This window comes from Opisthocomus hoazin, chromosome 1 (assembly GCF_030867145.1).
Source record: "Opisthocomus hoazin isolate bOpiHoa1 chromosome 1, bOpiHoa1.hap1, whole genome shotgun sequence".
In the NCBI taxonomy this organism is placed as follows: domain Eukaryota; kingdom Metazoa; phylum Chordata; class Aves; order Opisthocomiformes; family Opisthocomidae; genus Opisthocomus; species Opisthocomus hoazin.
In genome coordinates, this window is record NC_134414.1 from 29766006 (window position 1) to 29780029 (window position 14024).

The window sequence follows — 14024 nt, forward strand, 5'->3', positions numbered from 1 at the left end:
CATAAAGCCACTACTGCCATGTGTAGCTGCCAAGTTTATCATTTGTTAAGATGTAGAATAATGTGTAGAAAGAAGTTTTTGAAAGTAAGAAATTTATACTGTAAGAATACAATTACGTGAATGTTAGAGTTGCTGCATTTTAAGTAGCATTTGATATTTCAAAATGAAAGAACAGGACCCATTGTCTATGAACAGTAATTTTACTGTAAGAAACAGAAAAATATCATAATGCGAGAAAATGGCATATGATATTCCCTTATCAGAGGCAACTGAAACTCTTAGCTAACTTGACATCAGACTTTTCAGACCTGAAGAAGACTTTAATGGGAATCTTGCCAATATGCAAAATATGACTGTGTGTTACAGTGCCTTCAAATAATTTACTGTCAAATTAGAAAGCAAGCTTATTCATGCAGACATTTTAGTAGTGTGATGCTTTCTTGTCTTCTAGGCATATCTTTTTTTGTGTAGAGATACTGAAACACCTTTTAATATTGGTAGTTTTATTTACTATTACTTGCGGTTACTCTGCTTCAAGGTTTTTTTGCCTTCCCCTGTCTTAATAAAACACAAAGTGGGTGAGTTTTCTGTGCTGACAGTTTAGTATACCTCATTTACAGCCAAAGTGGCTCAATATTGAGGTTTCCAATTTGGCTAACGCTGTTTTCTTAAAAAATGAAAGTTTTCTCCCTTGCTTCTCCTGCTATTCTGCTTATAAAATGGGAGGTGTACATGTTTTGAATTACTTAAAAGGCTCAAATATTTATTTCAAATTTGGTTTTGTATCTCTTTCATTATTGCTTTCCTGTTTTAAGCTGGTATTTCTTCTTGGATTCAGTATACTAAATTTGTGTTTTTTGTTTCCTTCTGAAGTGTTAGAAGCACTTTTTTAGAATGTATACTTATCAGCTTGCTTGATAATTATGCTTAGTAGGTTTTACATTTTAGGCATAGGCAAGTTTTCTGTTTAAAATTGTGAGTGTTACTTTCTTTTTTGTGTTGTGTTTGTGTTTTTTTAAAATTAAATTACCAGTTATAAACAGGTGACAGGACAAAAGTGACTTGTGTTTTATGAAGACCATATTAAAAGTGAACTTGTGAAATAGTTCTCATGTCAAGAAGACCAGAAAATGTCAAGCCAATTTCCACAGGAAAGAATCTCTAAGCTTTATTATATTTTACATCCTACACTTGAACTATAGTTATAGCTGTTGTCTTGATTTGCCATGTGTATGCCTGTAACATTTTGTTAAATGATACAGAATAAGATGTTAAGGTGGGACAAGGTCATAGGGTTGCCCAACAGTTGCAGCAACTAGAGACACAGTGAAGCATGCAATTGAGTAAAAATTATTTGAAATTCTGTTACTTCTTGCTGTAATTATTTGCTTTTGTGGATTTTGGGATTGAGTAAGAGAATAAGAGGGGAGAGATTTGACTCTTTAACTTGCTATGGTAGGTGGTGCATTTCAATGATAATACTTCAAGCTGCCAGAGACGTCTTAGTGTTATGCTGCCAGTCTTTGTGCTTCTTTGATGTTTCGTCATTTCAAAATAGATACTAGACTGATATTTAAAGAAAGGCCAAGCTGTGCTTGTCTTTCAGAAGGGGCAAAACACGTATTTTTAATATCAGAGCAACAGAGAATAATTTAAACACATTTTTAAAATTTTCGTCTTTGGATGTCTACTTACTGCTAGATGGTTTAATTTCTTTGTTAACCTTTTTAAAGAAAAATAAAACATTAATGCAGTAATTTGATGTACAATTTTTGTAAATTTAAGAGAGACCTTGTTAGAGCCCACCAGAATTTTTATGCCTTGAAAAATCTTCATTGGAATTACTTATCAACTGCATGGCATTCTCTGAAAATACTGATGAGCCAACAGTGGTGCAGTAATGAGAAGGTATGAGTTGAAGTCAGTAACACAAAAATAAATATTGTGGAGTTTTTTTTGCAAGAAAAAATAACTTTGGACACACAGTGTTAACAACTCTCAGAAATGTATTGTGTTAAATAACAATTTTGGACCCTGTTGTGGAGTATCCCTGTGAAATACTTGCAACTTCATTGTTGTATGAGAGAAATATGCATTTAAGTTCCAGACTACTGAGTAATGTAGTTCATTCTTGAGCTGTTGGCTGTTTCTTTTTCTCTGCTGGTGTTTCCTGTGTGCTTCCCAACTCTTGCGCCTAATGTCCCAAATCTTACTCTGAATGGACCTCTATGAGCAGTGTCTTGCCTCCTACTAGAGAACGCATGGTTGGTAATGTCCAAGTTACCTCATGTTAAATACAGTTTTTAAGAACATTTTTAATATACAATATTTTGAATATGAGCTAGAAAAGAGGGAATTATGAAAATTATTATAAGGAGAAAATAACTATAGCTTTTGTGGACAGAAAAAGTTGCACAGAGTTATTTCAGGGGCTGGGTTAGAGTGGAACTCAGTTCTCCTTAGCTTTACAACACTGACATAAAGGTAGGTCCTTCTGTGATCCACATAACCTGTGATGTTTTTACGCATGCATGGAGATCAGATTCTGCTATCTGTATCATGTTTCAGTAATTTAAGGAGTAGAAAAATCATGCTTTTTACATATAAAAAAGCCAGGTGGAAGACTGATGCGTTTCATTGCTTGTTGAACTGCTAACACAATATTTTCTTTCCAAAGACACGATTAGAAATCATTATTTTTGTTATTCAAAGCTCCCAATCAGTTTTCTTACATGAGTGCTGGTTGTACTTTACTCTGTGGATATGTTTCCTTATTCCCTCTTAATTAGTTTTGGTTTATGCCCCTGTAATTGTTCTGTGCTGCACGGATGAATTGGATAAGCTTTTTTCATTTATTTTTGTCTGGATAAAGCTGGATAACTCACATTATGAGTGTGCAATAAAAAAAGATGTGATGCAAATCGTGTTCTATCTGCAATGAATACATACATAAAGAATCTAAAAGCAGGAAGTGATTGAGTGACTCACCCTGGTGTGGGATAAGGGAGCCATCCTTTCTCTTCACCGAGTAACAACAATGTTGTTATTTTGTGTTAGGGACGTACGGTTGCTGTACCAGATCTTAAAAGGATTATCGTTGTTGTTGATTTGGTTTGGCGTTGGTTTTAGTCTTTAGCAGTGCTGTTTATCAGTTTATGAGTGATGGTGACACTGAATTGTCTATATCTAGTGGTGGGCACAAAGAATAATAAACAGCAAAGAAAATTACTTTTGAATGTTTGAGTTGAAAAAAAAGATCTGCTTGTCTCTCTTTACCTCGGTGTATGCGTGACACCAAACTGGGAGGTGTGGTAGATACACCAGAAGGCTGTGCTGCCATTCAGCGTGACCTGGATAGGCTGGAAAGCTGGGCAGAGAGGAACCTGATGAGGTTCAACAAAGCCAAATGCAGGGTCCTGCACCTGGGGAGGAACAACCCCATGCACCAGTAAAGGCTTGGGGCGGACCTGCTGGAGAGCAGCTCTGCGGAGAGGGACCTGGGTGTCCTGGTGGACGACAGGTTAACCATGAGCCAGCAGTGTGCCCTGGCTGCCAAGAAAGCCAATGGGATCCTGGGGTGCATCAAGAAGAGTGTGGCTAGCAGGACGAGGGAGGTTTTCCTTCCCCTCTACACTGCCCTAGTGAGGCCTCATCTGGAGTACTGTGTCCAGTTCTGGGCTCCCCAGTTCAAGAAAGATGAAGAGCTACTGGAGAGAGTCCAGCGGAGGGCTACGAGGATGATGAGGGGACTGGAACATCTACGAGGAGAGGTTGAGGGACCTGGGCTTGTTCAGCCTGAAGAAGAGAAGGCTGCGAGGGGACCTAATAAATGCTTACAAATATCTGAAGGGTGTGTGTCAGAGGATAGGGCCAGACTCTTTTCAGTGTTGCCCAGTGACAGGACAAGGGGCAATGGGCGCAAACTGAAGCAGAGGAAGTTCCGTCTGAACATGAGGAAGAACTTCTTCCCTCTGAGGGTGATGGAGCACTGGAACAGGCTGCCCAGGGAGGTTGTGGAGTCTCCTTCTCTGGAGATATTCAAGACCCGCCTGGACAAGGTCCTGTGCAGCTTGCTGTAGGTGACCCTGCTTCGGCAGGAGGGTTGGACTAGATGACCCACAGAGGTCCCTTCCAACCCCTGCTATTCTGTGATTCTGTGTATAAGGATTATTCTTTATTATATCATAAAATATATTATTGTTTGGTCAATAATACATTTTTTAAAATAAGTTTTCAACTAGTGGTGAAGCCAAGGAGTTTGATGACATAACAATTATAGTGGCAAATCCATTTTATGTGGCTTTAAAACTTCCCAGATTAATTAACTCCCTTCAATTAGTATCAGGTGACTTGCATTACTACTGCTGCAGTCCTTTCTTCCACTCTTTACAGCTGTCTGCTGGTTACATAGCCTCCAGTTTCTCAAGCCTCTCTTATTTTTCTTTGTTAGTCCTCTTATTTTTTCAAACTAATAAAGTATTTTGGGTAGAGGCTGTCCCCTTTTTCTGATTCTAAAGCAGTGAATCTTCAACACACAACCAAAATACAGGGAATAAGTACAAGGAGGACCTAAGGAAAAAGCACCATTTTGCCTGCTCCGCATATAACCTGGAGACAACAACTCCTTTGGTATCATTTGCGTGTTAAAGAATCCTTTTCAGGGTGCTCACGCATCTCCAGAGAAACTAGTGAGTATGTGAATAAGCAGTATGAATCTCAGGTATCTTTGAACAGGTTCCCAGTTAATTTGGGATATCTTCTTTTTAATCCCTCCTTGAAATTTCTGTTACAGAAAGCTTTGCAGAGCTCCCTGCTTTCTTAGTGTTCTGTTTTCCGTTTCCATAAATACAGCCTTCCAGAAAAGACAAAATGCCTCTGGTTTTAGGCCTAGTTTTCAGATATTGTCCGATACTGAATCCCAGTAAGGTGTAGGAGGGAGGAGGGTGTGTGAAGAAACAGATTTCTGTTATGCCGTTAGAGGAGTTGAATCTGCATTTGAATTAGGGGGGAAAAAATAGCTCTTGGCTAGAATCACAGCATTGCCATAAAAACTCATGCAAGATTTAATGTAGTTCCAGCTAGTACCAAAAAAATCCAACTTACTTCTGTTTTTACAATGAGAAATAGATGTTTCATGGTTCAATTAGAACGTATGGGTATAAAAATGTTCTTATATCTTTAAAGCCTATGTGATATTTTTTTTACAGCAATATTCTTACTGGTTTTACACGTGGTGGTGGGGAGAGGTTGAGATCTATTTGCTTCTGCCTGAGAAGTACCCAGTTCTCCTCTCTCCACTCCCAAACAAAGAAGAAAACTTGAGAGGATTAGCCACTCTTTTTGTTCCTGATAGCCAAACAAATATAACTTACCTTCAGGTTTGTCCTTGTTGCAAGCTGGAATTACTGTGTGTACAGCAGTGGCTTTGCTTCCAAGAGTGGCACCAGAGACTATAAAAAAATCTTCATTAAAAAGCTGCATTTATCTGGATTGGAAATAATACAGAGACATAGAGTGTTATTAATCTTTGATATGTGTTTATCAGCAGAAGATGAAATGGTTGATGAAAAAATAAATTAGGCTGCATTTATTTTCACTGTGCAAAATTTAAAACTGTCTATGACATGCATTGTTTGGGAAGTAGGGACTTTAAGGAATTTACAGTTCAGCCTTAACTATTTATGAAAGGGAAGAACGGAAAATATGATAGAGCAAGTTTCAAGTAAGTGTAGTTGTCCAGGCTCTGTTTCTTATTCGATTTTTTAAATACTTCTGTTTTCCTGATGTACTGCCTTAAGCACAATTGTTTAAAGTGTTATGGATTACAGATTTTATTTTGTTGGTTTAAATTTAATATTTTCTACAGATGGTAATTTCTCTTCAGTTAAATAGCTTCAGTTTCTGCTACAAGTAATGGCCACCAATAATATTTCATTAATCCTTTCTCTGTTGGCTTTCAGATGGTATTTAACATGGTGGCTTAGTTATTCCAGGTTGTTATCACATATTTTATGTGAGATTCAACTTTGTATTCAGATCCTTTTAAGTTTACATGTCCTCAGTGTAGCTTGTACATGGTGTTTAAACTTTTATTGTTTTCCGTGGAATTCAACTCAATGTAGTCAATAGAACTAATAAATTTTACCCTGAATTGGGCACTGACATTGGGTCAGTTGAGTAGATCTAGTCAATGGAGTAGTTGCTTATACTGGGATTTGAAACTCCCAGCTCATATGAAGACACCTACAGAACATATACCTTAGTTTATTTCTGTCAGTGTAGACCTGATTACTACCTTTCATTTCCCTGTGTCTTTGTTTAAAGAAAAAAAAGGATTTATTTTTTTCCAAATGAAACATCACTTCTGTATAATGGTGTTGTGAAATATGATTCTGAAAGGTCAGAAATTATATCATTTGCAAATATTAACTTTTATATAATGAATAGAATACTAAATATGTGTTAGGAACTGTGATTTCCTTAAGAGGCAGCAGTTGTTAAAGGAATTAATTTATATTTAAAAGTTGTATATTTTGCTTCTTCCAGATGGTCCTCGGCCCTCACAGAAAGAAATCATATCACTAAGGGCATTTATGCTTCTGTTTTTGAAACAACTAATATTAAAGGTAAAACAGTCTATTCCGCATGGAAAACGTGAAGATCTGTTCTGTACATGTAATAGGATTTTTCATAGTAGTAAATATGTAATACTTGTCAGGTATTGTATCTGTTTCTGGATAATTTTAATGTTCATGCACATACTTCTAATCAACATAAAGGTAGTAAATCCACACAATCTTCCTTATTAATGTCACTAAATATGCCGTATGTACTTTATTAAATGTACTTGCAGAAGCAGTATATGACACTACAGAACATTCAGGATTTGGGCTTTTTTTTGTGATAGTAGACAGTTGCTCCATTGATCAAATGAAAAAGGTAATGGCAGTTGTTAAGTTAGTTGTTGCTTTATACTTCTATTTGGTTCTGCCGCTGATTGAAGTGATCTAGGACTCTTTCCCTGTGTTAAAACTGAATGCTAGTCTCTGAGGTGTAATCAGCCATTTGAGACTAGACTGAACACCAGTATTTTCTGGCCTGGCTTATTCCTCATGGTTTTTCTGTTCTGTCTCAGGGATTATAGGAGTGGCAGTAATAGTTGGCAGCATCTGTGGGCCCACACTAACAATCCTTTCTAGCAGGAACAGAGGATGGACTTCATATTGTTTTGAATTGTTAATATGATAAGGAAAAGCAATGGAATGGAAGAGAGAATTTAGTCTTTTGAGTTTAAATAGAAAAGAATCATAGGATTATTTGACTTGGTCCAAGTTTTTCTTGAGCCAAACGTAAAGAATGTATTTTCTCTGAAAAATGCCTCTCCTTTTTTATGTTTTTTTTAGGATCGAGGAGTGAAAGAAGATGAACTGCAGAGCATATTAAATTACTTATTAACAATGCATGAGGTACATTTCTGTAATTATGTATCTTTTACTGTGACCAGTTGTATCAGCTCTATGGGAAGCCTGCTGTTGAGGTTAGTTTGTGGAGTAACATTGATGCTTGTCATGCAGGATGAAAATATTCATGATGTGCTGCAGCTGCTAGTGGCACTAATGTCCGAACATCCAGCATCCATGATACCTGCCTTTGATCAGAGAAATGGGATACGGTAAGACAGTGAAGTGAGAAAATATCTTAAAGGTGGTTCCAGTATCATCACTCTCCAGGTTACTTCTTTTTCACTTGAATAGCACACTTGCTGATCTTTCAGACTACAATTTTATTAGTGTAGGCTATATTTTTTGTCAAAAACAGAGTGTTTTTGATAGCTTAGAGGAAGAAAATTTCTGCTTAAGGTTATCATTATGATATTTGAAGGTAGATGTGCTGTTGTACATGCTTCTCAATCTCAAATAAAAGGGTAATTAACAAGATGCATCAAAAAGCCAAGTATCTATCTCAGAATAATTTTGAATATTCTGTCTTCAGATGTTTAACATAATCTGGAAGGAAAAAGAGGAAAACAAGAGAAATCATGCCCTAATCGTGCCCTCTCAAATCCTCTCTGAAAAGATTAAATATCTGTCTGTGGAATTCATAAGTTACTCTCTTTGACAGTAAAATTAATAACTGATAATTCCAGAGAAGGGGTATTTTTGTTGTTTTCTTATGCCTAATTTGGTAATGCAGTTTTTTTCAGAGATTAATAATTTTCATGTTAGCAATTCAATATTTACTATAGAATTTTATTTTGTGCTGTTCTGAAAATACTTTGGAAAATGCTAGGGGCTTGTAAAACAGGGGGAGGGGGAGGAGGCCATCTACTACCTGAAAGATTCAAGCTCTGTTTTGCCAAAATACTAAGATCTTTGCACAAGTACTTTTTGAAACTGTTTGAATGACAGTGCTAGTTGAAGGGAAGATTCATTGTACTCATGGTTAGGACTTTGTTTTCTGCATCTGGTTGTCTGTATTCAGATGGAATTCTATTCCTGACAGCTTTCAAAGAAGGGTGAGACTGATCTAGAGGATTTAAGATATTTTATGTAACATTTGTGGTATTAAAATTGTTTGATGGTGCAGTCTCTGTGTTTAGAAGTCTGTGTTGAAAAAGCGGAGGGAATGCACAGAATTGCAACAATTAAGTATTAAAAAAAAAAAAAGCCTTGCATAGAATTAGGGGTTCCTCTGCTTTGATTGTCAGAGGATGAAAACTTCAGAGGTCGTTTGGTAATGGCATAAGTCCTTTCAAAAGAGGAAGATACTGTCTGCTAAAGCACTATTTAGTGGAGAAAGACTAAAAAGAATGGCTAAAAGCTGAAACTGAGCTAATTCAAATGGGAGACCAAAATATAAATTTAAATGTTTGTTGAAGAACAGTCCAGGGAAAGGGTAATGCTTTCTGTCTCTTGGTGTCCTCAAATCAAAACTGGTTCCCATTCTGAAAGACTATAGAATTTCTGCTTAAACCAATCATATTAATTAATCTAGTTAAATTTTTAGGCCTTTTTTATCCAGGATTTAAAACCAGAGGGTGTATTTTTTTTTCTACTGCAAATTTTGATGCAATGAGCATGTAGCTTCATAGGCATATGTGGGATTTTGAGTAACATATTGCCATATTTTAGTTTTGACAAAGGAGACTTCACTATAAACATCCTGTGATTAAATGCAGGTACCCTATCCTGTGTAGAAAGGATATTGAGTAGGGTTTTTAAGAACAAGAGGAGATTTGCAGTAGCATGCAGGTACTCCAAGAAACTCCAGGATGTAACCTTTTGTACTCCAATCTGCTTCTCTTGTCTTAAGCTGCAACTGCTCAGACTGTCTTTTATTTGGTTGTTCAAAGGTAGAAGTATGAGAGAAGGTTGTCATTTTCTTTTAGAAAACATTCAACAGAACCAAATGTTACTATGTGTCTAACCTAAAGAATTCATAATCAAACCCTTAGGATGTGCTTGCTGCTTTCAGTATATCCTTCATTTTTGTGTAAATTTCTGTTTTTATAGTTCTATTTATTAAGAAATTTCCCTGAAATGCAATCTATATATGTAATGTTTAGTAATAAACTGAAAAAAATGTTGAATTTGTTTTTCTTTTTTAGAGTAATTTATAAATTATTGGCTTCCAAAAGTGAGAGTATATGGGTGCAAGCTTTGAAGGTCCTTGGATATTTTCTTAAACACTTGGGTCATAAGTAAGTGTAGTTTTACAATCGTTGTAGTTGTGTATTGAAGTTCACAATTCTTCTTGTCATTTTGTCCTGATTACTGTGTATTCTTTGACAGTCTTTAGAAATCATTTAAAGTGCAATTGTTGGGTTTTCTGATTAATAATTTGCACCTTTATACATTGTGATAAAATTAATTTTCCAGTTAACTTGTTACTACTATGACATTTGAAAAGATACAGTGAATGTCTGCCAAATATATGACATGCTGAAATTCAAGTCTTAAAACAAATGAAAAACATTTTCAAAAAACAGTTTTTATAAATGCATACTGTGTGTTCAGCTAAGTATAATAGGGAACATATGAGCGTCATCGAAAATTTGTTGCTGGAATTTTCAGTGTTATTGCGATAAAAGTTTCAGGGCAGTACTTTCAAAAATAGCTTTAAAATTATGGGAAAAACGGAATACAAGAATATGTTATTCACGTGGGAAAGTTTTGGAAAGAAAAGCAAACAGGCTAAGTAAATGATCATTTAAAAAGGAGATAAGGACATACCTCTATGCAAGAAATATTCACATTTAAAAAGAACTGGTGTCACGAAATAGTCATAGTTGTCTTATCTTCCATATTTTGGTGTTAAGAAGAATTAAATAAACATGCAGCGCTGTGTAACCTGCTGTTGCTTACTTCTCCGCTTCTACGTGTGGTGCTTAACTGTCTGCCAGGTTAAGCCACAACAATATTCCAGTGGTAGACTGTGCAGGACAAATATTAACCATATGCTTCACGAGAGACTTCATTGCATAAAACGTCCTTAGAAGGGAAAGGGGCTAGGACTCCAGCCAGAGTGCAGTATTGCTAGACATGCTTTTCTCAGTAAGATCAATAAAGTATGACTGTATAATAGAGAGGTAGTTAGCTGTGAATATGCTCCCAAATGGGATTTTTCTTCTGGGATTCAGCAAGCCAAGTAGTGCTCTGGGAATCAATAAAGCAAATTGATGGTCTACTCAAGAATCTCCAAGGGCTTTTCAAATGTTACTTACTAACAGTCATTCACATTGATAGGAGTTGGATTAAGTAAGATACATCAGATGAAGGTTTGACTTGTGCGGAAGCCTGGTTGTGTCCAAATATTACATATGTTTAAGATATTTATCACGTATCCAGTAAATCAAGTAGCAAACTTTGTCAGTGGAACATTACAGAAAAAGTGATTTTTCAGAAGCCAAAGTTTCATTTCCAGGTCCTTAGTATCTGATTAGAATCATAGAAATATAGAATAGTTTGGGTTGGAAGGGACCTTTAAAGGTCATCTAGTCCAACCCCCCTGCAATAAGAAGGGACATCTCCAACTACATCAGGTTGCTCACAGCACCATCCAACCTGGCTTTGAATGTTTCTAGGGATGGGGCCTCCACTGCCTCTCTGGGCAAGCCGATCCAGTGTTTCACCACCCTTATTGTAAGAAATTTCTGCCTTATATCCAGTCTAAATCTACCCTCCCTTAGTTTAAAGCCATTGCTCCTTGTCCTATCCCAACAAGCCCTGCTGAAAATATTTTCCACATCTTTCCTATAGGCCCCCTTCAGGTACTGAAAGGCTGCCATAAGGTCTCCCCACAGCCTTCCCTTCTCCAGGCTTAACAGCCTCAACTCTCTCAGCTTTTCCTCATATGAGAGCTGTTCCAGCCCTCAGATCATCTTTGTGGCCCTCGTCTGGACCCGCTCCAACAGCTCCATGTCCTTGCTGTGCTGGGTGCTCCAGAGCCAGACACAGGACTCCTGGTGGGGTCCCACCAGAGCCGAGTAGAGGGGCAGAATCACCTCCCTCGACCTGCTGGCCATGCTTCTCTTGATGCAGCCCAGGATACAGTTGGCTTTCTGGGCTGCAAGTGCACATTGTTGGCTCATGTCCAGTTTTTCATCCACCAGTACCCCTAAGTCCTTCTCCTCAGGCCTGCTCTCAATGCCTTCATCCCCCAGCCTGTACTGATAGCAAGGGTTGCCCTAGCCCATGTGCAGGACCTTACGCTTGGCCTTGTTGAATGTCACAAAGTTCACAGGGCCCACTTTTCGAGCTTGTCGAAGTGTGCTTCTGGGTGGCATCCCATCCCTCAGGCATGTCAGCTGCACCACTCAGCTTGGTGTCATCTGCAAACATGCTGAGAGTGCACTCGATCTCACTGTTTAAGTCATTGTTGAAAATGTTAAACAGCACCAGTCCCAGTACGGATGCCTGAGGGACACCGCTTGTCGTTGATCTCCATCTGGACATTGAGTCGTTGACCACTACCCTGTGGATGCGACCATCCAACCAGTTGCTCATCCACTGAACAGTCCACCCATCAAATCCATATCTCTCCAATTTAGAGAGAAAGATGTTGTAGGGGACCATATTGAAGGCTTTATAGAAGTCCAGATAGATGACGTGTAGCTCTTCCCTTGCCCACTGATGCATCACTCCATCACAGAAAGCCACTAGGTTGATCAGGCAGGACTTGCCCTTGGTGAAGCCATGCTGGCTGTCTAAAATCACCTCCCTGTCCTCCATGTGCATTAACGTAGCTCCTAGGAGGATCTGTTCCATGATCTTCCCAGGCACAGAGGTGAGGCTGACAGGCTGGTAGTTCCCAGGGTCCTCCTTTCTACCCTTTTTAAAAATGAGCACAATGTTTCTCTTTTTGCACTCATCAAAGACTTCACCTGACCACTATGACTTTTCAAATATCATGTAGAGTGGCTTGGCAATGACATCAGCCAGTTCCCTCAGGACTCTGGGATACATCTCATCAGGTCCCATAGACTTATGCATCTTCAGGTTCCTGAGGTGGTCATGGACCTTATCTTTCCTTACAGTGGAACAGACTTTGCTTCCTCAGTCCCTGCCTTGTGGTCCATCCAATTGAGATATATAGGAAGAGAGGTTGCCAGTGAAGACCGAGGCAAAAGAGTCGAATACTTCAGCCTGCTCCTCATCTGGTGTTACCAGTTTCCCAGTCATGTTCATTGCAGGAGGTGCACTTTCTTTGACTTTGCTTTTCTGGCTGACATACCTGTAGAAGCCCTACTTGTTATTCTTTGCATCCCTTGCCAAATTCAGCTCTGTCTGCACCTTGGACTTCCTGACCCCATCTGTAGACAACCAGGAAGTGTCCCTATACTCCTCCCAGGATACCTGTTCCTTCTTGCCATTTAGTTTGTCCAGCAGTTCTTGACTCAGCCATGTTGGTTTCTTACCTTCCTTGCCTAATTTTTTACATCTGGGGACTGAGAGCTCTTGCGCTCTATGGAAAGTGGCCTTAAAGATCTGCCTGCAGATTAATAAAATTAAAGATTGCCTACAGCTCGTCATGCTACTTTTCCAGCAGACCTCAGGGTGGTTGAAGTCCCCCAGCAGCGCAAGAGACTGTGAGCATGAAGCCTTCTGGAGCTGGAGTAAGAAAGCTTCATCAGTAACATCTCCTTGATCAGGCGACCTGTAGTAGACACCAGTCACAAGGTTCCCTTTGTTGCCTTGGTCTCCGATTCTTACCCAAAAACTTTCTAGCTGCTCCTGGCTCTTCTTCAGAGGGAGCTCTTCATACCCTATCCAGTTCTTGACCTCAAGGGTAACGCCTCCGCCCTTCCTTCCTCGCATGTCCCTTCTGAACATCCTGAAGCCATAAGACTTGTCATTATGGATGTATCAGCATAGTTTCCATTGTTAAGTGAAAGTAAGTACTTAGCACAAGATTAAATATCTTTATTTTTCATGTAATTGAAGTCATTGAAATCTACTTGAGTATTCTGTGTGAATTTCAAACTTTTTAAAATATTTTCAGACCTCCAAACATCTGTAAATGTTCATGTTTTATGTAGATTTCAGCAAACAAAAATGCCCCTGCCTCCCATTTTCATATCTTACAGCTAGCACTTGTTAGGTGTGCCTATTTGTGCGCATACATACATGTGCATACACTTGATTTTATAAAATGGTAGTCAACTACAGGAAACTCTGATTATAAAATTAGAAACTACCTAAAACTGTAAAGCACTTAAATTTCTGTTTCACAGTGCAGGAAACAGGCATTGTATTTTAATACACTAAAGCAGAATTGCATGAAGAGATGTTATAATGTAATTTATGAAATCTGAACCAATACAATATTATAGAATCATAGAAAGTTTTGGGTCGGAAGGGACCCCTAGAGGTCATCTAGTCCAACCCCCCCGCAGCGAGCAGGCACACCACTAACTAGATCAGGTTGCTCAGAGCCCTGTCCAACCTGGTCTTGAATGTTTCCAGGGATGGGGCCTCCACTACCTCTCTGGGCAACCCGTTCCAGTGTTTCCACCACCCTCTTTG

At 38.5% G+C, this 14024-nt stretch overlaps 1 protein-coding gene across 5 annotated transcripts in view; it reads left to right on the forward strand.

Annotated features, from left to right (window-relative positions):
* Window positions 1–14024, forward strand: part of NBEA (neurobeachin) — a 544466-nt gene that overhangs the window by 170519 nt on the left and 359923 nt on the right. For all 5 annotated transcript variants that reach the window (XM_075420361.1, XM_075420351.1, XM_075420371.1 and 2 more), the window contains exons 14-17: window positions 6547–6626; window positions 7404–7466; window positions 7575–7672; window positions 9608–9700. In XM_075420361.1, coding sequence (XP_075276476.1) covers window positions 6547–6626; window positions 7404–7466; window positions 7575–7672; window positions 9608–9700 — 334 coding nt within the window. The remainder of the gene's footprint in view (window positions 1–6546; window positions 6627–7403; window positions 7467–7574; window positions 7673–9607; window positions 9701–14024) is intronic.